The sequence below is a fragment of the Acipenser ruthenus genome, chromosome 13 (genome assembly GCF_902713425.1).
Source record: "Acipenser ruthenus chromosome 13, fAciRut3.2 maternal haplotype, whole genome shotgun sequence".
NCBI lineage: Eukaryota > Metazoa > Chordata > Actinopteri > Acipenseriformes > Acipenseridae > Acipenser > Acipenser ruthenus.
This window is the reverse complement of record NC_081201.1, coordinates 26585975-26609443: the sequence shown is the minus strand read 5'-3', so window position 1 is coordinate 26609443 and position 23469 is coordinate 26585975. Positions and strand designations below refer to the sequence as shown.

Sequence of the window (23469 nt, the reverse complement as noted above, 5' to 3'; positions counted from 1 at the left end):
AGACTGTTGCACTGGCTTGTTCTCAGTAAGAAATCCCACTTGACCTAGTTCCAATACTTCATAATGATTTATACTGGAAGGGCAGCGTGGAAAAGAAGGGTGTGATGGGGATATGTTGAAACGCCACCACACAGCCATTCCAAATAGTACGTTTCAGATAATGACAGGTTTGGTCGTCTCTGTCCTACGTCATAGGTGCTGATCATTCTTCTTGAGAGGTTATGTAAAGTTAGTCTGTTGTTGTCTGTCTCTATGCTTTCCACCTGATGAGAAGTACCCTGTGATATGGTGATTTACATCTTACTACTCATAGCTAATTAAAATGTCTCCACAGTTCCTGGGAGCTTTGATGTTGCCTCCCTGGAATTGTAGCTGTTTGATGTCTAGTTTGAGACCTACCTATTGTCTCAGAGCTTTAAGTACTTGTGCAATAGATGCACATTAACAATGTAGGTACAGTACATTTGGAGGACAGATAGGATAAGGTTTAGCTATGAATTAAGTAGCTAACCTATTTGTTATTCCCTACAGTTAAATCACATTAAGTATGGTATCATTGCTTATCTGAAGCAAGCAACTGTATAAGTAACTTTTGTTAAAATGTTAAAAGGCTTGCAATTAAGTATGGGATAAACAACGGTAAGTGTTGAATCGGTAAAAGTAACTCACTGTTTCGAGTGCAGTTATACGGTGCAGTTGTAGGTATATGTCATTCGAGCTGATTGGGAAAGCTGCAAATCAATACAAATACACCATCCTTTATTTCGAACCAAAATCCCACTACCAACGAAGCTAGCCAGAGAACTGCTTAACAGCCATGTGAAATGCTTACTAGTACTTGAATTAATTCTTTATACACTATGTAGGGGCAAATTGAGAATGGATAATATTTTCAACCCACAAGGCATGAACCACAACTCTGGTGTTTATTTACAATGTTTGTTTTTTTTTTAGCCACTTGTGCTGTGCTTTTGTGTTGTTCTGGGTGTCATGGCAACCAGAGTTAGGCAGGGTCCTATGGGAGGGGCATCTTTTTTGGACAAGAATTTTTTTCCTCTGCCAAAAAACTGTGTCCTTTCAATGCAATGATTTTTAGAAGGGAGCCCCTGCATGTGAGCGACACCCTTATAGCGTGGCTGCTAATGAATACAGTGGAAGATAAAAGTCATAACAATGCATCAAAAAAAACAATTATAAGTTAGAAAAAAAAATCAAGACAACAAATTAGTTACACTACAAAAATAGTGCCGCTGCTAATAATAATAGCAGTAAACAATTTCTTGGGGCATACAAATGATCTTGGGATAGATATAAAAAAATCAGCTACTATTTGTTTTATTATACCCTCTCTGTGTTCTACAGAGCTTTCCTGTTATAAAACAGCATTTTACAACAAAGAGTTGAAAGCTGGTTCATTTATTTTATACAGCAAAAACATAATAGTGATTTAATAAAGTTTTACATTTTGCAACAAGCTACTTTTTTGTTTTTACTTCAAGTCTGAAAAATATATGTTGTACGAAGCCCTGAAGACAGCCCAGATAACGAAAGAAGGCACATGGAAGCTAATAGTCTAAATATTCTTATTTATCTTTTTCAGCTCATTTAAACACTTGATCGGAGGGTTGGAAGATGTATCTAACAAAGCCTATGAGAATGCAGAAGCTAAGGCAAAGTAAGTGTTGGTTTCTTACACTTTTTCTGTATTAGCAAATAATAAACATGAAACGGGTAATCTCCTTTGGGTAATAAATGCATGTCTATATTGTTTGAAAGTCAAGTACAAAAAATGAGTCAAAAATAAAATACAAAAACATCACACATACTTTCTCTTTCCTGCTTCAGCACGTCACATGTATCGGAATAATTTACTGGAGAATGAAGTGAGATTATTTAAAGGATCACAGTTGCCTTGAACTCTTGGATAATCCATAAAAGAAATGTGTGCTAAACTGAACTACATTAGAGATCCTTGTTCTACATGCTCTGCTAGCCCATCTGAAGTGTGCAGCCATCACTGCATATCTGTCAATTATTTCCAAGGCATCAGATGAGTTGAGCAGTGTTAGTTTCTAATGGGATTTCTACTACGTGGCCTTTGAGGAATTATAAAATTTAGGCAGGGGCGAGAGTTGAGATCCAGCAGCCTGAGCTTTAATAAATCCATTCACAACTATGGCCAACAGTAATTGTAGAAAGGATTGCAGCTTGGCCCTTCAAGTTATTTTTTAACACTCACAGTATTCAGTAACTAATATAATTCTAATAATTATCACTGAAAAGCTCAACTTTCTTGTCAGAAAGAGGCACACTTGGCTTTCCTTGCATCAGAATTATTTGGAGACATGCTTGTTTTGGCTTTTCCTCTTGGCAGGCCAGATATTTCCCACTGCGGATTTCTGCAAATAATTAGAGATCCTTTGAAAAGAATAACACAACAGAGCATTTATTTCTTATGGAATGACCCGTTAAACAAGATGATACATGTTAACAAAATGACTAAAAGGAGAAATATTTCTGTAGCTAATACATCTAAATAGCTGTTACGCAAATTAAAAAGGAGATGCTTGTAAGGAATTGGATCATATTATAACGCTTTTGGATGTTATTTGATAATAGAAACAGTAATAATCATCTTAATCATAATATATGAGCGCCACAAGTAGAATCCCATCACTATGTTTGATAACAAGACGATTGCTACCAGGTTTAGCCACAAGCATAAAGTCAGAGTAACAGAATTTGTTCAGGGATTTGCTTTACAGCTTAGTTTTACAACGCCCTTAGCTACTGCAAGTGTTTCAGTCTTGTTTCCTTAATGCAATTCCCCAGGACTTCGTTCAGAGGTTCTCACTTGCAGCTCCTCCTGCTGGGAATGTATGGGACAAGAACAGCTGTGAGCTTCCTTTCTGAAAGGTCCAGGATATCAGCACTGAGCTCTTTGATATGTATATCTTTTAAAAGAGCAGTGACAATCCCGATATCCCAAGGTTAAGATACACTCAGTGTACACTTTAATGGTTTGAGTTCAGATCTTTTTAGCTCTTGTTGAAAGTTAATATATACATCTGCATTGTTTTTAGCTTGGATACCTAGTATTTTGCTAATTGAACTAACATCGTAACTATAGAAATATATGCATTATAACTTTGTGTGTAGTATTGTTTGAAATGTATTAAAAAATGGAAAACAAATCTTAGTGTAAAATTTCTGAACTGTAAAAGGCAGAGTGCTGGTATCAAATATCTATCTATCAACAAATGGCTACATTTTAATTCTTAGGATACAACAAAATTGCATTTGAATTATTTTGAGCTTGTTTGTTTTAAAACATTTTATGTTTTAAAAATGTATACAGTGAACATCAACATTGTAAAGGCAAAAGCAACCTATCCCTACAGTATACACCTCGGCAGTAAATATTTGTTGTATTATCTGTTATAAGTCTTTTAGGGAGATCACACCGCATACTGGATTTCAGTTCAAAAGGTTGCATAAATTAAGTTTTAAAACCAGAGCAGCTTCCATCAAGTCAAATAATCAATGTGCACTTCTGCCCATTTCAGGACCTTACATTTATAAGGAGATGGATGAGCTGTGGTTAACAATACAGAAATTATACAGAAGGCTGGTTTGTTTTACTAATCATTATAATGTTTATAAATATATTTCTTCAGTTATGGTCAAATACGTGTGTGTATGTAAGCTTGTATGTAAGCTTTTAGGAGTTAATCAAAACAAACCATTTATTTCTACAATAACTTGTTTTTTTTGTTGAAGCAGCAGCAGCTTTTCATTTCATGTTTATTAAGATAACATCTTGGACATTTTTCAACAAAAAATATTTCTTTATCTCACAATAGTTCAAATTATCTTCATGGTATATCATTAACCTTGATGTGTTTTATGAGAACACAATGCTTTCATTATAGGAAAGTAATATGTCATAAACTGCAATTAAAGCATTACAGCAATTTTGTAAAAGTGGTAATGCAGAAAGGCAATAACTACTGTACATGCGCAGAACACAAGTCAATTGACTCTACACTATATGAGACTGTGATGGTTTAAGTAGCAAGACTTTAGTTCAATGTTTAACACTCGGTTCAGTGTGGGGGTGTCTATCAATCTTGATTGGTTATTTAGCATTACCGAAGCATTGTGGCTCGCTAATACTATATACACTACTTTAATGTGTTATACACAGGGTAGCCATGCTCAACATTAATTAAGAATGCTTTACTTGCCCATATAACAAATATAACACTTACATTTTAGAAACCATATTTCTTACAATATAATGGTTAAAGTATGATGAGCACATGCTTGAGGGATTTATTGCAGTGCTGCTATTGCATGGGTACACTTGCTAATGATGTGGGTCTACATTTAAAATAAACACATTAGACAAATAAACATATACAGCTATCAAAATTGTCATTGATGGATTAATGGGAACCTTTCCAGAGTTTTTACCCTTTTTAAAATTTTCAACTGACCACTTGTACTGCTAACATGTTTGTTTATTGCTGCTGAGTGTAAATATTTGTATCCTTTGTTTCAAAAGCATCACAAGTCAATGTTGGACAACATCCGTGAGACTTAAAGTCCCAGTTCAAAATGCGGGTTCAATTATAAAACCAGTTCCAAAATCAGTAGAATAATAATTCTGATACTACTACTACTACTAATAAAAATAATAATACATTATTATTATTATTATTATTATTATTATTATTATTATTATTATTATTATTATTATTATTATTATTATTGCTGGGTATTTAGAACATGTTTGCTAGTAATCACAGCAAAAAAACCTTGTTTTTTGTGAATTTATATCCCTGTAAATCACAGCCATCAAAACACATATACCCTCCCTTCCCCAGTGTATGTGAGCAGAATGCCGGGTCAGTGCCTGTGGCTGTATCTGTTGTCACTGACACAGTGAATTACATAACAGTCTGACCCAACCCTGACCTTGGCCTTGGAACTATCACCATCATTGTCTATAGTAGGCTAGAGCACCAAAGCCTCTAATCACATGCCAAAGTACATCGAATTCCATCGCCTTTTTAGTGGGATATCCAGTTAGACAAAGAAGGGGAAGGAGAGGGCTGACAGTAACAGAATGCACCCCATTTGATAGGATAGTGTTAAAAAGAAATGTAAATACAAATCACTGAAAACTGAAATACCCCTTTAAATTGTCTCGCACTGCTCAGTTGTTACAGAAATCAAACATAAAACTTGAGGGAAAAGGTTTTGTAAGGATAGCTGGAGCCATCTGTTTGTGAGTGTATTCTGAATCGCATCAGTTGGACTCATCCTTGGGCAATTCACGTTGCTGTACAATGTGCCTCTCCAGGGGCCTGTACCACAGAGCCTATTACTGGTTACACTGGGGGCTTCAAGTGGCATCCTTTCTGTTAATGGAGAGGTAGGATATGGACAGACAATATTTAGAACAGAAGCAAATATAAATGTTTTATTATTATTATTATTATTTGTAGATTTCGAGATTGTATTACATTTTTTGCTGAAACTTTCTTACATCACAAAATAAAACCCAACTGGTTAAACTTCAGTTAAGATCAGATGCACATCCCTGACTAGTCTTGAAAGCTTAGTATTGATCGGCTGCTCTTTCACTTCGTAAAACCTAAATGTACCCTTTGTGGCAGAAGTGGGTTTAGTGGTAAATTGGCAAATTTGGGTAACAGTATGAAGATAATTGACCTGTAATATATTTTTTATACTTCTACAAGTGTGCCCTCTGGTGGTCATGTTTACTTTTTTTTCTGTTTTATCAGGGGCTGTGCCACAACCAAATGTTTATTGAATCATTTGGTGTTCATAAAACAGCAAATCATTTTGAAATATAATTCCAATATTCAATATTCAGATAGAGCAGTCTAATTAATAATTAACCCAGGATAATGAAGTGGCTATTTCAAGTGGATGTATTTTTCAACCGAGTCCCATTGAGCCAGCAGAAAGGAAAACAAAACATATTGCAGGCAACATGTACAGTTGCTGTCTGACTAACTCTTTTAAGAAAGGGAACACACACATGTAAGCGTTCCAAATTACTGCTCACACACAGATATGTATTTTGATCAACCAGTTGGTTTTGGTAGTTTCTTTGTTGTACATGCAACAGTCTGATCTTTTATGTTTAAATGTTGCCAAGATTCCTTGGTTCTCTGACTTTAAAATACATCATGCTAGTAAAACACCAGTATAGTTCACATGGGCTAGTAAAGTCATGCAGAAAGAGTTATTCTTGAGATACAATTATATGAAAGATACAGAGCCTATGTGACACTGTCAATGTCATACAGTCTAATTTGCATCTAGTTCAGTGCTCTATGTGCTTTGTAGTAGCACCATCAGGCAACTTTGCTCTGCAGAGGTAAAAATAAAATAAGTTCTCTAATGCACTCGATCAAAGTATATAAATATGCAAATTCTACATATCACAAAACAGGCTCTCCATTTCAGATCCCTTCTTATAAAGAGTGTTCAGCTCTTTCTTGCTGAGACATTGTTGCCATGACAAACACCCACTGATGCAAACAATTCAGTCTTTTGCATCCACACTGGAGGCAAGAGAGCCATCAAGTGTGTACGTGCTTTCCTGAGGAGATACTCTACTACCTGCCTTTAATTTGTTGTAGACTACATAGTATTGCAATCATCTGCAAGGGTTTGAAATGTGATGCAAAAATAATGGAATTAGCAAAAGGAAAACGTCTTATGTAATTGTTATTTTGGATAGTTTATTCAGAAAGAGAATGTATAGTAGCTGTTGCTGCTTGATTATGTATTTTTTGGCTCCCGAGTGGCCTCAAACGCTGGATCTCTGGGTTGGCTGCATGGCGGGCCTGCAGAGTGAAAAGAAGCGGTTGGCTGATGGCACGTGTTTCGGAGGACAGCATGTGTTCGTCTTCGCCGCTCCCGAGTCAGCGCAGGGGTGGTAGCAGTGAGCCTAAAACACAATTGGACATTTCAAATTGGGAGAAAAACAGGGTAAAATCAATTGCTGATTACTAAATTTTAAAAAAAAAATATATATATTTTTTATATAATCCCAGTAAAAAAACGTACCTAATTAATCATTAATCACGTCCATATGTACTTAACAGCACAAATCCCTCTTTAGAAATCTGCATTTTCCTCTAACATGTATTATGGTGCTTTAGAAAAAGTGCTACATGCCATATTTTATATTTGTTATATTACAAATTGAATAAAAATTAAAGCCATTTGGTTTAGATAAGTTATTTTTTAAAAAGACTATCAGGTTAAAGAAGACTTCAAAGCATACTCTGTGTATTGTGTTTTAGTACCGTTATTACATATTATTATTTTAAACATTTATATTTTGATTAGAAAATGGCACGCTTGTGCTACATTCCACAAATGCTTTCTTTCTTTTAACTAAAAAAATATGACAAAACAAGCATTTTCATATTTTGATGTTTAGTTGTATAATGTTGCATGCAATTTCACCCAGTTTAGAATAATAATCCCCCACAATGTGTAGTATTTGCCTTTATAACAGTGGACTGTCAGTGTTTAACAAAGCATCATCACATGTTACTGGAATTCCAGTCATAAGCTCACATAGGCTTAGAACAGTTTTATGAAGTGAAGTTTGCACTCTGTATGTTTTTAGTTGCAGTTATAGAAGCTGCCACAAGATGGCGTGTTTGTATGTGTCCTGAAAAATTGTTTTAAAAAGTGGAGGTACTGCACATAGGCAAATACACCAGCTTAGACTACCACATGGCTAATTACAATAGGCTGAAATAAAGATGTAGAACTTAAAGTGGTTTAAACAAATGCATCTATTTTCGCCCTGTCTGAATCAACTCCTTTGGGCTTGACTCTAGGCTCCCTAAGCTAAATCTGGTAATAAAACCATTTTAAGATCCCATGACACTGTTGTTCAAAGTAGGAAATTGTTGTGTTGATGTTGTTCCTGGTTCCTTTACATTTTGAGCTGCGTAGACACGTTAAGTAATTGAATAACATGGGGATCGTAAAGCACTGCCCTGACAGTATTGACTAGACTGGACTGCCCTTTCAATCTGGTCCAACCAGTAGCACCATGAATTATCATTCCTACTGTTGAAAAACAGAACATTATATTTAAGCAAACAGGGGTTGTTTTTTCCTACATCAGGCTCCCACAGCTGTGTTTACAAAAATATTGAATGCATTCTCTTTTAATAATGATTCAGCAGATATTATTATTAATAATACATTGTAAAGTACTGTATACTGCAAGTAGCATAGAAGAAAGTACAATGACATGGTAAACTGGAAATAATGCCTAAGGCATTGCACAACATGTACAGGTGATCTCAGGTCATGGGGAAATAATTGCATCAAACTGACATTCTTTCCAAAACATGATACCTACAGTATATTGAGTTCTGTCAGTGGAGTTCCCACATATCAGGTGATGTGCTGCAGAAGGGTGAAGGTGAATAACGGGGACATCCACGTGCTTGAATTCTTTTTTTAGGCTGGTGGTGGTGTCTGTAATCAAACAGTTCTGTTGGAGGACCCTGATAAGCTAGTGATTAATAAGTGATTATTTTTAGACCTGTAGTTCTGTGGAACTGGGTCTTGTTTTGGCAGCAGAACTGCTACATGTGTGATGACTGCTTGCATTTACCAGCCAGTGTCTCTTAATGCCAGTTTGCAGTGTGAGCATATTTGAGAATTAACAAAGACATAGATCACAGTTTGAAGCACCGGATATTAAAGAAAAGTGTTAGGCTAAACGAGCTGTTCTGTGTTTGCAGTATGTACTCCGTGTGGCGGATCATTGTTCAAGCAGCAGTTTTCTGGTGCCAGATTTATCTTTTTGAAGTGTCTATAGGCTGTTCAAGTTACTGGTTTCTGTTCAGTGATTTAATGACATTGACACTTACAGTCTACATAGTTCTCTACTGGCTGCACAAAAAATGAGGTGCGGAAGGAGCTACTTTTCTGTAGCACAAGGAAATCAGACGAAAAAAAAAAAATCTTGAATTGTATCCAATTAACCACGTGGAAAAACCAAACAAATTGTGACCCAAATATATTTATTTTCAAGTTTCTTGTGGGACCAAAAGCAAAGCAAATGCCAGAATTGCATCCAGACCCCCTAAAGATGGAACCAAAGCAGATGAAGAGCGTAGCAGCACCATGCCATCCTATGCTAGCTATATCATCACCTCAAAGAAATGTCCTTTTTTCCATCTTAAAAAATGCAGATATGAAGTTGAGAATGCCTTCTTCTCCAACCAGAACCTGGTGGATTTCAACATCATCGATACGCTGGGAGTTGGAGGATTCGGCCGTGTTGAACTGGTAGGTTGCCCCCCCCTCCTCTCTCCCCATTCCCCTCCCCCTCAGCTGGACATGATTAATGATCCAACCACAACTTTTGGGAAATTTAGCATTTGGTAAAACCTAGTTGCCACTGCTTGACAACATGTACAGCTGTCTGTGGTGCGATATGCCATATTGTCAAGAGAAGCTGGTGCAATGCAGATGATTAGGACTTGAGTTTATTGACATGACAGTAAAGAAAACGCCCTGCTAGGCTCTCCTGCCCTATTTTAAGCACTGCAGCACATCAATGAATGTAAAAAAAAAACATGTGCCCTCTTGCTTTTGGCATCATTTTTAGACTGATGTAGATTATTTATAGATTGTGGGGTGATATTGACATTGATGCACTGTGAAAAATTCTGCATCGAAGCAGCTGAATATATTTAGCCCAGATTGGAAGCTTAAAAGTTCAATTTGAGTTCACAGTTCATAAAAGGCTATTAAAGACAACCCTGATGTTGCAGGCAGGCTAAGCAAAAACATTCACAGACACAAAACTGACATGTACAACAAAGAACGTTTTTTACACCGTGCAAATTGTTATCAGAGAGTGCATTTGTAGGTATTGTAAGCCTTTCAAGCAGATCAATAAAATGAACACGTGTAACAGGATGATATTGTACAAAACAACTGAATGGGGAAAAAGCCAGTGAACATCACAGCCATTAACTGTGTCCTTTCACTTTCAAGGTGCAAATGAAAAGCGATGAAGCCAAAACGTTTGCAATGAAAATCCTAAAGAAGCGCCACATAGTGGACACCCGGCAGCAAGAGCACATTCGGTCAGAGAAGCAGATAATGCAGGAGGCGCACTCCGACTTCATTGTAAGGTAATGTCCATGATCCAATGCACGATTCATAGAAGAATTGTATTGTGTGGCTCAATAACACCATCAAATACAGGAAACATAGCTTTGAGCTGCATTTTATGAAATGGCTACATTTAAGCCTGTCCTTGTTATAGGGTTCTTGCTGCCATCTGATAAGAAATGTATTAATAATAATAATCCGACAAGCTTTAAATCCACTCTAAATGGCCACGTCAATCAGCAGACAAAGAAGTTTACAATGAGACGCCAAATTTGTGACGCAATATATAATAAGTGAGCTTTGACAGTATAGTAAAGCAGGGGAAAAAAAACATTCTACAAGAGACAACTGCAAAGCTGTTTTCAGTCTTTGAGGGTAAATTCTCTATTAGCCAGCAGGAATACTGTGGTCTTTGCTAAAGCTGAAATGGATATTTTTGCCTGGGAAGATGGGCAGGGTCAGCACCTATGTTGGATGTGTAATACTACGGTAACTGCTTGAAAGAACTGTCCTGGTGGAATTGAAGGAATCCTGCCAGGAAATGATTATCCTAATGGCAAGGATGTGTCACTGTATAGGGAGACAGTGGTTAGATATACATGATAAAAGAGATGCAGTTAGCAAAAAGGAAATATTAGTGCATGGGCTCCCTCGAGAGGAAGGAAAGATTAATTCACTGCTAGCGAAGTTATAATGATGCAATGCTAAGATTTTTTTTGTAATCGAACCAGATCAAGATTATTCCCTTGGAGATGACTTTAGAGGTTATCACATTTTCACAAGGTTTTATTTCTACATTTTTAATACTGACACAATAAAGTGGGGGCAGGGCAGAGCAGACAGCATAGTTATTGGTTTTATGTTTCAGTTGGCTTTATTTCTCAATATGATAAGGAATGTACAGTATCTTGAGAATGCAATTCCCTCCATTTATGCATAATATAAAGGTACATGGAACCACATAGTGTACCTTAAACCACTATTGCATTGTTTGTGTTTATGTGCTGTTACACAAATATTATACAAAAAATATTTTGTGAGGTTATATACAGCTGTGCTACTGGTGCCCGTTTTGTACGATAATGTGAGCTAAACAGTCCTCAATAAGCGTTGCAGAGTATCTCAAATATGATATGTATAAAGGGCATATGTATAATACAAGCTAATGTGTTACCTTTGTTTTTAATCAGACTCTACAGAACTTTCAAGGACAGCAAGTATTTATATATGTTAATGGAGGCCTGCCTGGGAGGAGAGCTGTGGACCATTCTCAGGGACAGGTACAGGGATACCATATATTTACTTCAAAGAGCTTCATGCAGCTTCTTCACAATGGAGACACATCTTAATCAGTAAACTCTTTCTATGCATTACAGAGGTTCATTTGAAGACTCAACCACACGTTTTTACACAGCCTGTGTAGTTGAAGCTTTTGCTTATCTGCATTCCAAAGGAATTATATATCGGGACCTCAAGCCAGAAAACCTCATCCTGGATCACAGAGGTTATGCAAAGCTGGTAAGTACAACATCCCAAAATGGATTCTACCATGCAAATATTCAATTCAATTCAATTCAATTCAATTCAATTCAAACCTTTATTTAACCAGGTAAAGACATTGAGAACAAGTTCTCATTTAAAATATACATAAATCCAACTTTAAGCACAGCTGTTGCTTATATATAAGTATACAAAAGTCTATGATCCACTTTGTTCTACTTGATTTGGTTGACAGTAACATTTTAAATTATAATATTTCTTCCATTTTTTTTGTTTTTTTTTAAAGGTGGATTTTGGCTTTGCAAAAAAAATTGGATTTGGAAAGAAGACATGGACATTCTGTGGGACTCCAGAGTATGTGGCCCCAGAGATTATCCTAAATAAAGGCCACGACATATCAGCAGATTACTGGTCATTGGGGATCCTAATGTATGAACTCTTGACTGGCAGGTAAGATAACAATGGATATAATAAACATCATAATATGTGGGTCTTATTTAAAGCAATAAGTATCATACACTGCTCCTTTTTTCTGTCAGTACTACTGCATTAGGTATCTTATTATTATTTGTTAATTTAGCAGACACCTTTATCCAAGGTGACTTACAGAGACTAGCAGAGACTTATCACGTGTGGGAGGGGGGGGGCCAGTTTAAATACAGTCTCAATTGTAAACCACACATTAGTCCCTAAAATATTTGTTTTATTCCTACCTCTTTTGGTACTGAACCCCAGAAAGTGTAAAGGATAAAAGGATTGACAGCACTTGAGACCCAGGATCTTTGCTTAACCACAGGACAGTTTTATAACAACATGTTCAGTGAAAGGCTTGCCTTCTGTTCTTGCTGAAATGCTTCAATCCTGACTAGAAGGAAGCCGCTACAGATTAAAAAATGAAATACAGTTCTGTTATTGTACATGTGAGGAGCCTGTCCAAAACACAGGCTTCCTGGGGTTGCGTTCTTGAAGTCATCAGAAACACAGTACTTGTGCTCCAAGCTGGGTGTGAAAAACAGAGCTGAAGTGCTGCAAGGCAGAGCTGTCCACACTCCTTAAATGTCACTAAGTTTCAAACATACAGCTGCAAAAAAACTCACGAAAAAAAAAAAACACTTATTTGTGTTTCTTTTTCAGTGAACCAAAAATTACACACAAAAGATGATTTTGTTATAATTATTGTTATTGTAAAAATGCTGGTTTAAAAGTAAATTCTTTTTTGCCCCCCTCAGTCCACCTTTCTCAGGCCCGGACCCCATGAAAACGTATAACATCATATTGCGGGGCATCGACATGATTGAATTTCCAAAGAAGATTACCAAAAATGCTGCTAATTTAATCAAAAAGCTATGCAGGTGAGTTGTGAATGTAAATTATTTTGCCCAAAGTGGATTGATTTATCTAGTTCTTTGAAATGATTCTGAACAAGTGCTACATAGATATATACACATATAATAAATATATATTTTTATTCTAGGGATAATCCATCAGAAAGATTAGGAAACTTGAAAAACGGTGTCAAAGACATCCAAAAGCACAAGTAAGTGAGACCACATTGTCATACTAGACAAGCACCACAGGCGGGTTCCTGTTTTCCTTCTCTTTTAGAAACTTGTGCTTACTTTTTTTCTCTGTTCAGATGGTTTGAAGGATTTAATTGGGAAGGATTGCGGAAAGGAACATTGACACCTCCTATCATACCCACTGTGAGTTTTAGTCCTAATATTTTTTACCTGTGCTACTACAGCTCTTTTCCGAAGATGTATTTCTTATTAAGTTTTAGGGTTCTGGTTTTCAGACTTACCAAAACAAAATGCTTTGAAATACTATGTAATGTGTTAAATAATTACTGAAAAGTGTTTAAATGTATAAAACACAATTAAATAAATAATAAATTATCTGAGCTTATATTCAGTCTTACAATATTGTTCTGTACATTTCAGGAGATAATGGGTTACGTCAATCTTGAAAATAGAAAATTATGGTATATTTATCATAGAATAATGTTGAATGCATTTGAATGTGCTATTCTTACTAACCTTTTGTCTGTTTTTTTAGGTCACATCTCCAACTGACACAAGCAACTTTGACAGTTTCCCTGAGGACAATGAAGACCCACCTCCAGATGACAACTCAGGATGGGACACCGATTTCTAACCTCCTTTTCTGAACCTGCTTCTGCATTGCCTAGGACAGCTTCTTTGGAACGTGGCTGCCTGCAAAACTGAAACAACGAAGGAAAAAAAAGGAAATGAAGGGAAGATTAGTGCTCTGGGTCACCAAGATGCCTTCACTGATGCTGCTACAGTTACTACAGTGGCATTAGGACTTATGCTTACATAACAATTGTGCTCCTTCAGTGTTTTACGTTCAGGTGTATCATCGTTCATATGGTGGTCCTGGAGCAAGGCCTTTTTTAAAGTTAGCAGCCAAGCAAATATTCTTTGGCTGCAATGAACCTGCTATTCTGTAATCATTGAAACTGAAAATGGAATAAGAACACAGTATTGAAAGCCAGAATAATTATTTGTAATAAATATTCTTAGTTATAAATGAAATAGTAATGTATTCAGTATTCTAGATGCCTATGGTACTGATATTGTGGTGCATTTCAAATTGAGTATGCCTAGTCTTATATACAGGCCAGTGTTTACTGCACAAGAGGATCATACCCTATTGGATTACTCATGTCAGAGCAGTGTCTGGATTTTTATTTTGTAATTTTTTTAAATATCTAAATAGTGCTCATAAGGCTGAATGTTGTTTTGCTTTTTTAAAAGGTACATTAAAAATATATAAATAGTGCTCACCCGTTATAACGCGCCCCGTTATAGTGTGAAATCGGTCATAACATGGTAGGGTCGTGGCTCCCATTTGCTCTATAATGCCATTACAGTAGCCCTTGTATAATTGTTATAAGGCGGAACACAAATAGCAGTCTTGTAACTATGGCTCCCCACTACAGCGTTATAAAGGGTGAGCACTGTGTGTGTGATATATATATATATATATATATATATATATATATATATATATATATATAAACTGACTTTAAAAGCACAAATTATATACTTTTGATTCCTTAGATAATGGTTATGGTACTTGACAAACTACGAAGAACATCAATAGGTTAACTATTTTTTTTTCTTCTTTTTATGCGTCTCAAGTTGCACAGATTCAGATGCAATTTTAAGTTATTCATTTTGTTGTCTTTTGTTTACATATGCAATTCCTTTTTAAACCAGATTAGGGGGAAATAAAGCATTGGGACATGTACATGTAATCATCTTCTATATCCATTACATTACTACTGCACTGTAGTAAAAGATTAGAATTGATATAAGTAAAATATTAAAATTGCAACATTTATACAGGGGAAAAAAGTCATATCTAATTTTCTGCTACAGACCTGACGTTCAACGTTTTTTATTGTCCTTATTATAATGTTTAATACTATATTAACTAAATGAATCACTTCATGTTGCATCTGTTCAAACATTACTATAGAACCCATCCATAACTTTAAACACTCATTCAGAGGATATACAGAAGTAATAAAAACAAGACATTGATAAAAGACATTCAAATTTATGTCTAAAATTGTACCAAGGTTCTTTTGGTTCTTCTATTAAACAGAGGGATCCAACTATCATCATATTAGCATCATACAAATAATTAATTAGCAGCTTCTGGTGTCATTATTATTATTATTATTATTATTATTTAGAGTGTGTTAGCATGAGCATCACCAGAGTACCCGTTACCCCATGTTGTTTTGCGATTAGTACAGATTAATGAATATAGTTCATATATATAGTTCTAATGAAGAAGTGTGTACAGTACCACCAGATGGCAGGCTGGTACAGAGCATAAGCGACTAACACACTGTTAAATGCAGGATCATGAAATCATCATCACCATAGGGATTTAGGACTTAATAGATGCATTTGAAATGAAGTATGCATCATCTTTAGGAATACATTTCAGGGGATCTCACAGCTAGTATGATTTGAAGAGAACAGACTGTATATATGTGTTTAGTATTGGAAAAAGTTAAGTTCTCTGAGAATTATAGTATCATAAACAAAACCGGTTTAGTTTTATGTCTTTAAAAGTTGTGTAAATCTGTTTTGTCACCTGTTCTTTAATGATATATTATCACAAAGGCTTAATACAGACCACTTTTCATTCAACGTTTGTCATCCAATCAGCACATCTATTTTTATATTTTAAACCTCACTGGCAAATTCTACTAAAATCGTGACACAGCAGCTACATAAATTCTTCTAATTGTGTATACCGACGGATGTTATTTGGTATACTTCTTTAAATAGAGATGCATTTTACATTGCCAACATGTAGTCAAAACCCAGTGACCGATGAGCAATGAAAAATAAATAAATTCAATATTCCACTCACTCTAGGTGCAGAAGCTGTGGAGCACACAGTGCTGTTGCATTAACAAACAGAGAATTCTTATTTAACAGTAAATATTTGTGTAAATGGGTATTTTCGCATCAATATTGTGATACATGTACCACTTTTTTTTTTTTTTTTTTTTTTTTAGTTTAATGGCATTATTAATTAATTTTAATATTTGTGACCTGTGTGTTGTTTTAGGTTTTTTAAAATCAGACTTGAAGGATCTCATTATGTTTGACATCATCAACCAAAAACACTGTATTCTGCCCCATACTAGTTTAGAATCATGACATGGCTGTTTGGCATTTTGCAAGTGCCTTAAAATGATTGGCAGCCAAAAAAACTGCATTTGGTGTAATGCTGCATGACAAAGACAAACACCTCAATTGTTGTCCTTTCTCAGCTTGCTGCTTTTTTTTACAGTTCTTTCTGCTCTTGATAAGCCTTTCTTACAATAAAATGTACCTTTCAAAATTTAAAGTGATTCCCTTAAAGCTGTGGCTAAGCTGTAAATCTGTTATTTAGATGCTGTATCATTTCTGTGAAATGTATAATGTTTGTGCAGGTTAACAAACAAGTAACTATACATACAACTGGTTTAGATATATTCCTAGTTTGCTGTGCAGTCTGACCACCCCTTAAAATGCAATAATTACAAAACAAGCACTGAGAAATGAATTAGACTATGTGTATGATGACCCAATATGAACCTTACCCAGAGAGACAGGAAGAATTACTGAACAGTTCAAGCTCTATAGTACAACTTCCTTCCAAAAAGTGATATCTATTTCACAATGTTCACAATGTTGTACTTGGGATGAGAATAATATTGTTTAAGCTACATGTACATTTTGGGAAGGAATGTAAATTTAGTGTAACGCTATAGTTCCTGGCTTCTGCAGGAACTAACAATTTGGTCCATTAAAGACCCAGGTGGTAATGAATGTGGTTTGCAACCTTTGTTAACAACTCCCTGTTCCAGACTGTCTGCATGAGATTTGATAGCAGAGCTAGAGAGAGGTGTCTCTTTCAGTGTTCTGTTACATGAATCCTGCAAGGTATAATAATAATCAACCAGTTGCAATATAAGACCGTACCACATTGCTGGAGACTTTTCTGTCACCAAAATAATTTAATAATGTAATAAAATTAAACAACTCAATAAACCTGAAAGCAAACTATTATATATATATATATATATATATATATATATATATATATATATATATATATATATATATATATATATATAAATTTTGAATCTGCATTTTTTTCTTATTTTCTCCCCAATTTGGTAAGCCCAATTATTGTTTATTTCAATCCGGCTCACCGCTGCCACCCCTGCGCTGACTGGGGAGGGACGAAGACGGACACGCGTCCTCCAAAACATGCCGTCAGCCGTCCGCTTCTTTTCACTCTGCCTTGCAGCCACCTCAGAGCTACACGCTGGGCAACTTACAGGCAGGCCCGCAGGCGCCCAGCCTGTCTACAGGGTTTGCTGGTGCATGGTGAGCCGAGGACACCCTGGCTGAACTCCAGGCTATAGGGTGCATCCTGCACTCCACGCAGAGTGCCTTTACCAGATGTGTCACTCGGAAGCCTACTAAACTATTTTACTGATATTATTTTAGTGAGGAATAATCAAATGCATGAAATTGTGAAAACTAATAGGGGTTGGCACTTTCAACAAGACATGTAGCACAGCTAAACTAGCGCACTGCTCAGCAGAATAGGAATATTGCTTTCTTGTATATGCAACTCATTCGTAGCATTACCTATCATAATAACAAGATGAAAACTAAACACTGCATTAGGTTCTTTATTGTTGTTTGCACTCTTCATTGCAATAACGTAGTTATGTTGCTGGGACAATAACAAATTATATTTCAGTATATGATGTTTATAGCAACAACAACAAACAAGAAGTTGCTTTTGGTGTAAATTTGCTACTTGCTTTTCTTTCTGTGTTAAAATGTTTCTGGTTATATTTGCTTCTTTTTCAACATGAGCAAGTCTTTTTGTCAAGCAAAACCATGTCTGTCATAAAACAGTCATCTATCAGTTGCACTTGATGTTGTCCAAAATATTTATTTCATATAATAAAGCTGCTTTCATGTTGTTCTGTATTTTCCCTGCAACTTTAATTGCAGAGTGCCTGTTGTATACTTTATAGAGCTAAAATAAAGACAAGCTACTTTTGAAGTGTGTGCAAGTACATTCCTTCCTTTGCCCTTACCCGCTTTGATGCTTCACAACTTTCAGCAGATTGCTGGCTAAGATATTAAAAATGAGAAAATCTACATGCATTGATTTTCTCTGCTTGACAAACAAAAGTTATTCATACAGTAGTGCAAGTCAACCACCACTGTCAACAACACTTTTACATGCTGGAATCATATTGCAACACTATACAATGCTTTTTCCATTTCATGATCAACACAAAGCATGTTTTCAATTCAATGATACAGTAGTATCTATCCCTTCATATTTGCACCATTTGATTGATTGATATAATTGTTCACTTCACAGAAATAATGTGTTTTCAATATAGTTAAACAAAGATATGGAAATCAGTAGTGAAACAGGAAATTGCTTGGCATTGGGGAAAACTAGCAGTTTAAGAGTTAATGAAACCTTCTACCATTTTCCTCTTCATGTAAGCTTGGTTGAACAACAACATAGTGACCCAGTGGTAATTAGAAAAGCATAGTAAATAGACAAGATTCTCGGAGTGGGCAGTCTCTTAGACCTTTCAGGATTATCCTTATCTGGGATAGTTTGCACTTCAAATGTATTTTTTTTTTCCTTGTGTGGGTCAAGAAGTTACTTCCAGGCCTTTTCTGTCATACTCAGAAGGATAAGTCTGAAGGTCCCCACAGAAATATCACAATTCTAAAGCTTTCTTTCACCACTTGTAAACACTGCTAAACAATTCTGTCTTATGTATGGTATCCTTAACCTTTTAATGCCTTAGGATTATGTGGGGCAGTAGAAGGAGGAATGAAGCTTGATGCTGCCATCTAGTGAGAGTGCCTTTGACACCTATGAGAACAGGCACCAGCTGTGTAGCATGATACAGTAGGCTTCATTGATACAAAAAAGAATAAATGTGTTTACTGTTGGCAATCCAAGTTTAGCCTTCTCTACAATAAATTGCGTTAAAAATGCAAACACTTACCATCCCACTTATTTGATGGTGTCTCCGGGTAGGACATCAGTTGGGCTTGCATTCTGGCAGTCCTCACGCTGCGTATAAAACACAACGTTATTTTAAACACGACTATAACATTCCCGGTCTCATAAATCTGACCAAAACAGAGTTGGTTACACTATATGTTGCACATCAACAGTGTAATATCAGCAGAGCAAAACATAAAAATATGTAGCAATAGCACCAGCTGTTACAAAGAGAACACAGCTGTCTAAAGACGAATCTTCATTCAATTTACAGTAAGTGAAACAGCAGCAGAGCCCAGCAGTGTGCCAGTTTATCAGCAGCGCAATACGTCTGTTCTAGCAGAACTCCAGAGCAGTTAAAACACTGGTTCTCCCCACTAGATCAAAAGCACCAGATTGAATTTGCAGTCAGATTCAAAGAAAAAATAATAAACTAGACAACCTACATAGAACAACCTGGAAGCACGTAGAATCAGTGATATAGAAGTGAAGTGATATGCAGTCAAAGCAAAACAGCCGTTTGTACCAACAGAGGGAGACAAAGAGAAATAAATCTTACAAAATAAAATAGAAGCTAATCTAATTGTTGTGATATTTTACTACAACATAATACAGTACTATATTTATTCAAATATTTCCAGTAGGTAAAGCATTATGTCAGCTTGATCCATATATATATATATAAACCCCTCTCCAATCATCGTCACCATCAGACAGTAAGGAAATACGAAAGAGCATCTTTCACAACCTCGTGTGGATAAACAATAATGTATGCTGTAATTAAAGAAATCCACAGCAACAGATAAATCATGTCCTAATAATTTGGTGGAACTGCATCATTGAAAAAAAAGTATCCTTTCCCAAAAACGACTCGGGTGACTTGTGTAAATATTTATTGGCAAAACGAAAGTACGTAGGTTAAAACAATACACAACAATGTATTAAATGGGTAATCGTTGATTTTTTTTTACCTTGATATTACCTGTATAGGAAGCGTCTAGTTATATATTTCCACCAGATGGAGCTAATGGTATTTAAAACACTACCTGCACGTGCATACAGTCGGGTACAGAACCTATCGGTGTTTTTCTTTTCTTCTTTAATGTTTATTAGGGTTAATACCTTCAGGCTTTCTTTTAATTAAACCCAACTGATTGTATATTTATTTTCCACTTTAGTGACATGGCTCACCGGCGAAACCTATTGTAGTGTGAATGGATTAGGGGGGCAGGCAGGCATTTCAAAACAGGATTATCTGACATCCAACCAGATGATTTTGCCGAGTACAATGTCTGCGAAAACCTAAAAGCCGAGCAAACGGACTGTTTCAGGAGATCCCGTGCTTGCTAAAGTCTAATTGAGACACGAGGTTCCACTTCTGTTTGATCTCCCTTCATCAAAGGGTCCCTTAAACAAGCTTCATTTTACACTACTGTAGACAGTGGATGTAATGTTAAAACAAAGACCAAAGACCAAAGAATTTGGATGAATGCGGCCAATTCACGCTTAATGAAGCGCATTGAGCATCCCCTTATAAACTAACCTCTTGTCAACATCAGCACAACGCGTTTTTATTTGTGTGTGTGTGTGTGTGTGTGTATATATATATATATATATATATATATATATATATATATATATATATATTATACACACACATCTACATTTAAGAGATCATTCCACATTCCACATTGCAGAGATAAATCGTTACCGCAAATTGTACTTGCAAACAAGTTGATCAATGGAACGCGCACATGAAACTACAATAATGCTACAGAATAAGCCCAATAAGAGCTATTAAAATCAAACATGAATCCGAACCAAACTTACTCAAAAAAAAAAAGGCAAAATGCTATTTAACATTTGAAATCTTTGTTGTTTTGTAACAGTAGCAATTTAAAATTGTACCGCGTATTACAGACTATTCAGTGAGATGAGTGATTTAATCTGCCACCAATCAGAGAAAACATTACATTTAGAGAAAAGTATCGCTAATATTAATATTTACAGAAGGGCTTTGGTGCAATCAACTGTTTCCCTTGTTAGATGCAGGCTGGTATTGTTTGTAACAAGATACAAATAAATAAATAAATAAATAAAGGATAATTAGGCATTTTCGCGCCTGTCTTTAGATCTATAGATTACGTAGCAAATGCATACGTGGGAGTATTTGAGTTTCGAAATCTTAATTTCTACTGATGCAAGGGACTGTCTCCCAAAACGCCATTTATCTTGTTTCCTCTTTGAATACCACAAGCCGTCCAAGAGCTTGCTTTAAAATTACCTTAAGTTACAAGACTGCTGTAAATTGAAACCTCATGGGAAGCACTTGTTCTAACTTGGGAAGGGCTTCGGTTATTCGCTGAAAACAGGATTCTGGTAAATAGTGCAGCCTACAACATTTGGCAGAAAGTGCTTATTTTCGCAGTTCACAGCCTGCCTCTGTAAAGCGCTTTGTGAAGGTGGTCCACTATGAAAGGCGCTATATATAAAATATTATTATTATTATTATTATTATTATTATTATTATTATTAGCCGTTATGTGCCATGATAAATGAATACAAGGGTTTGTATGCAACAGGTTCTTCCTGCGCAAAACTAATTTGAGTCCGATTCTATGTATGTAATCTATATAGCGCAGGTCATAGGTATAGGCTAATGTATTTTAAACTGAAAAGTTTGTTATGTAAAAAACTCCGAATTAATCAACTTTTCTTAATTATTAATTACTTTCTAAATTATATTTTAATGTTGTTTTACATTAACACAGCATTATGGTCAAAGAAAACTGTACTGTGTTACATCCATGCAAAGAACCATGGAACCTGTCAAATTAAATACCGACTCTTTAATCGGAGGAAACGTAGCCCCTATGATAACACAAGCAAAATACTGCCTTAGTATTTACTAAATTTACAAAGCACTTCTGTTAAGAGACACCTGATGACGTCCTTCAAGTGAAAAAGAAAAACCTATGCTGTCTAATTGAATGATATAGTTTTACATCGATCAAAAGAATTGAAGTATTTCAAACCAACGAGCAGCTTCACACCTATTGAACGTGATTTTTGCGTTATACATGTACAACCTTTACATTTTAATCGGAGCGAGATTACCCTGTTTTTAGATGTTATTAGTTTATCATCGGAACTGACCGCTAGCGCAGGAGTTCTGAGAGACCAATGAAGTGCTAATCAACCCATGTTTGTTTTAAGGCACAGGCGAGATGGTAGTTAATTCGGTACATTTTGCACTCCCCTCGATTTGCATATCACCCTTTGATCTTCACTGCATTTTAATCAAGTGCATTTCAAAGTTCTTCCATTACAATTACGGATCAAATGCTGCTAATGGAGCGAAAATTGCCTGAACAACCATCTATTAAAACTAACAGGGCAGTCTGGGGTTACCCATAAACTTGTATTGTTAGTTGATGCAGTTCCGCATTGTTATTCCGTTTGTAATTTACAAATCCAAAGTCTGCCGTCTCCATTTGAAACAACCCATCATACACTCATTAGGAAGATCGGCCCCCGATGTTGAAATTAACGTGTATTACTTTTTTTTTTTCTTTGGAAAAAACAAACAAACTATTTAAAGTAATAAAATACATGGGAAAAACATAATCCAAAAATGTGTCAATCTTTGTTGCACTCGGCATGCTATGCAAAGCCTAAATAAACTGCCTAGTTCAAGAATATAGCGCGTATGCCACAATGCTTTTGAAACAGGGACACCGGTACCATTTGTAAGACATTATATATATATATATATATATATATATATATATATATATATATATATATATATATATATATATATATATATATATATATATATAGCTATATTAATCAGTAGGAGGAAACATTTTGTAAATCTTAACAAGTGTTGACATAAAAATACAAATAAAAACAAATCCCAAAGACTTTAAATTATCAGTTGATTTAAGATCCTTTAAATCTACAGATGCTTCTGCCAGCGTGATGGAAATTCGTTGATAATTACATACAAACAATATTGTGAAATCCTGGGACAACATCGCCTGTCCAATACGGTTAGTTTCTGTGTGAAGCGTCATAAACCAAATCTCTTTGAAATTCCATCCCTGCCTTTGTTATACATAGCTAGGGGCGGGTTTGCAAACAACTCCACATGTATAAATTCAGCAC

The 23469-nt window shown here is 35.7% G+C and overlaps 1 protein-coding gene and 1 long non-coding RNA gene across 4 annotated transcripts in view; one reads left to right on the top strand and one right to left on the bottom strand.

The window, feature by feature from the left end:
* Positions 1-13892, top strand: part of LOC117418513 (cGMP-dependent protein kinase 1-like) — a 141357-nt gene extending 127465 nt beyond the window's left edge. For all 3 annotated transcript variants that reach the window (XM_034031650.2, XM_034031648.2, XM_034031649.2), the window contains 10 exons: positions 1601-1675; positions 9273-9369; positions 10084-10223; positions 11394-11483; positions 11580-11721; positions 11990-12153; positions 12933-13055; positions 13178-13240; positions 13340-13406; positions 13759-13892. In XM_034031650.2, the coding sequence (XP_033887541.1) occupies positions 1601-1675; positions 9273-9369; positions 10084-10223; positions 11394-11483; positions 11580-11721; positions 11990-12153; positions 12933-13055; positions 13178-13240; positions 13340-13406; positions 13759-13857 (1060 nt within the window). In that variant the 3' untranslated portion in view covers positions 13858-13892. The remainder of the gene's footprint in view (positions 1-1600; positions 1676-9272; positions 9370-10083; positions 10224-11393; positions 11484-11579; positions 11722-11989; positions 12154-12932; positions 13056-13177; positions 13241-13339; positions 13407-13758) is intronic.
* Positions 6651-19811, bottom strand: LOC117418514 (uncharacterized). The gene is made up of 4 exons (XR_004546818.3): positions 19746-19811; positions 19301-19368; positions 13820-13924; positions 6651-6991 (listed from the first exon to the last, which is right to left on the bottom strand). It is a non-coding gene; the product is annotated as an uncharacterized LOC117418514 (long non-coding RNA).
* Positions 19812-23469: the final 3658 nt, after the last annotated feature.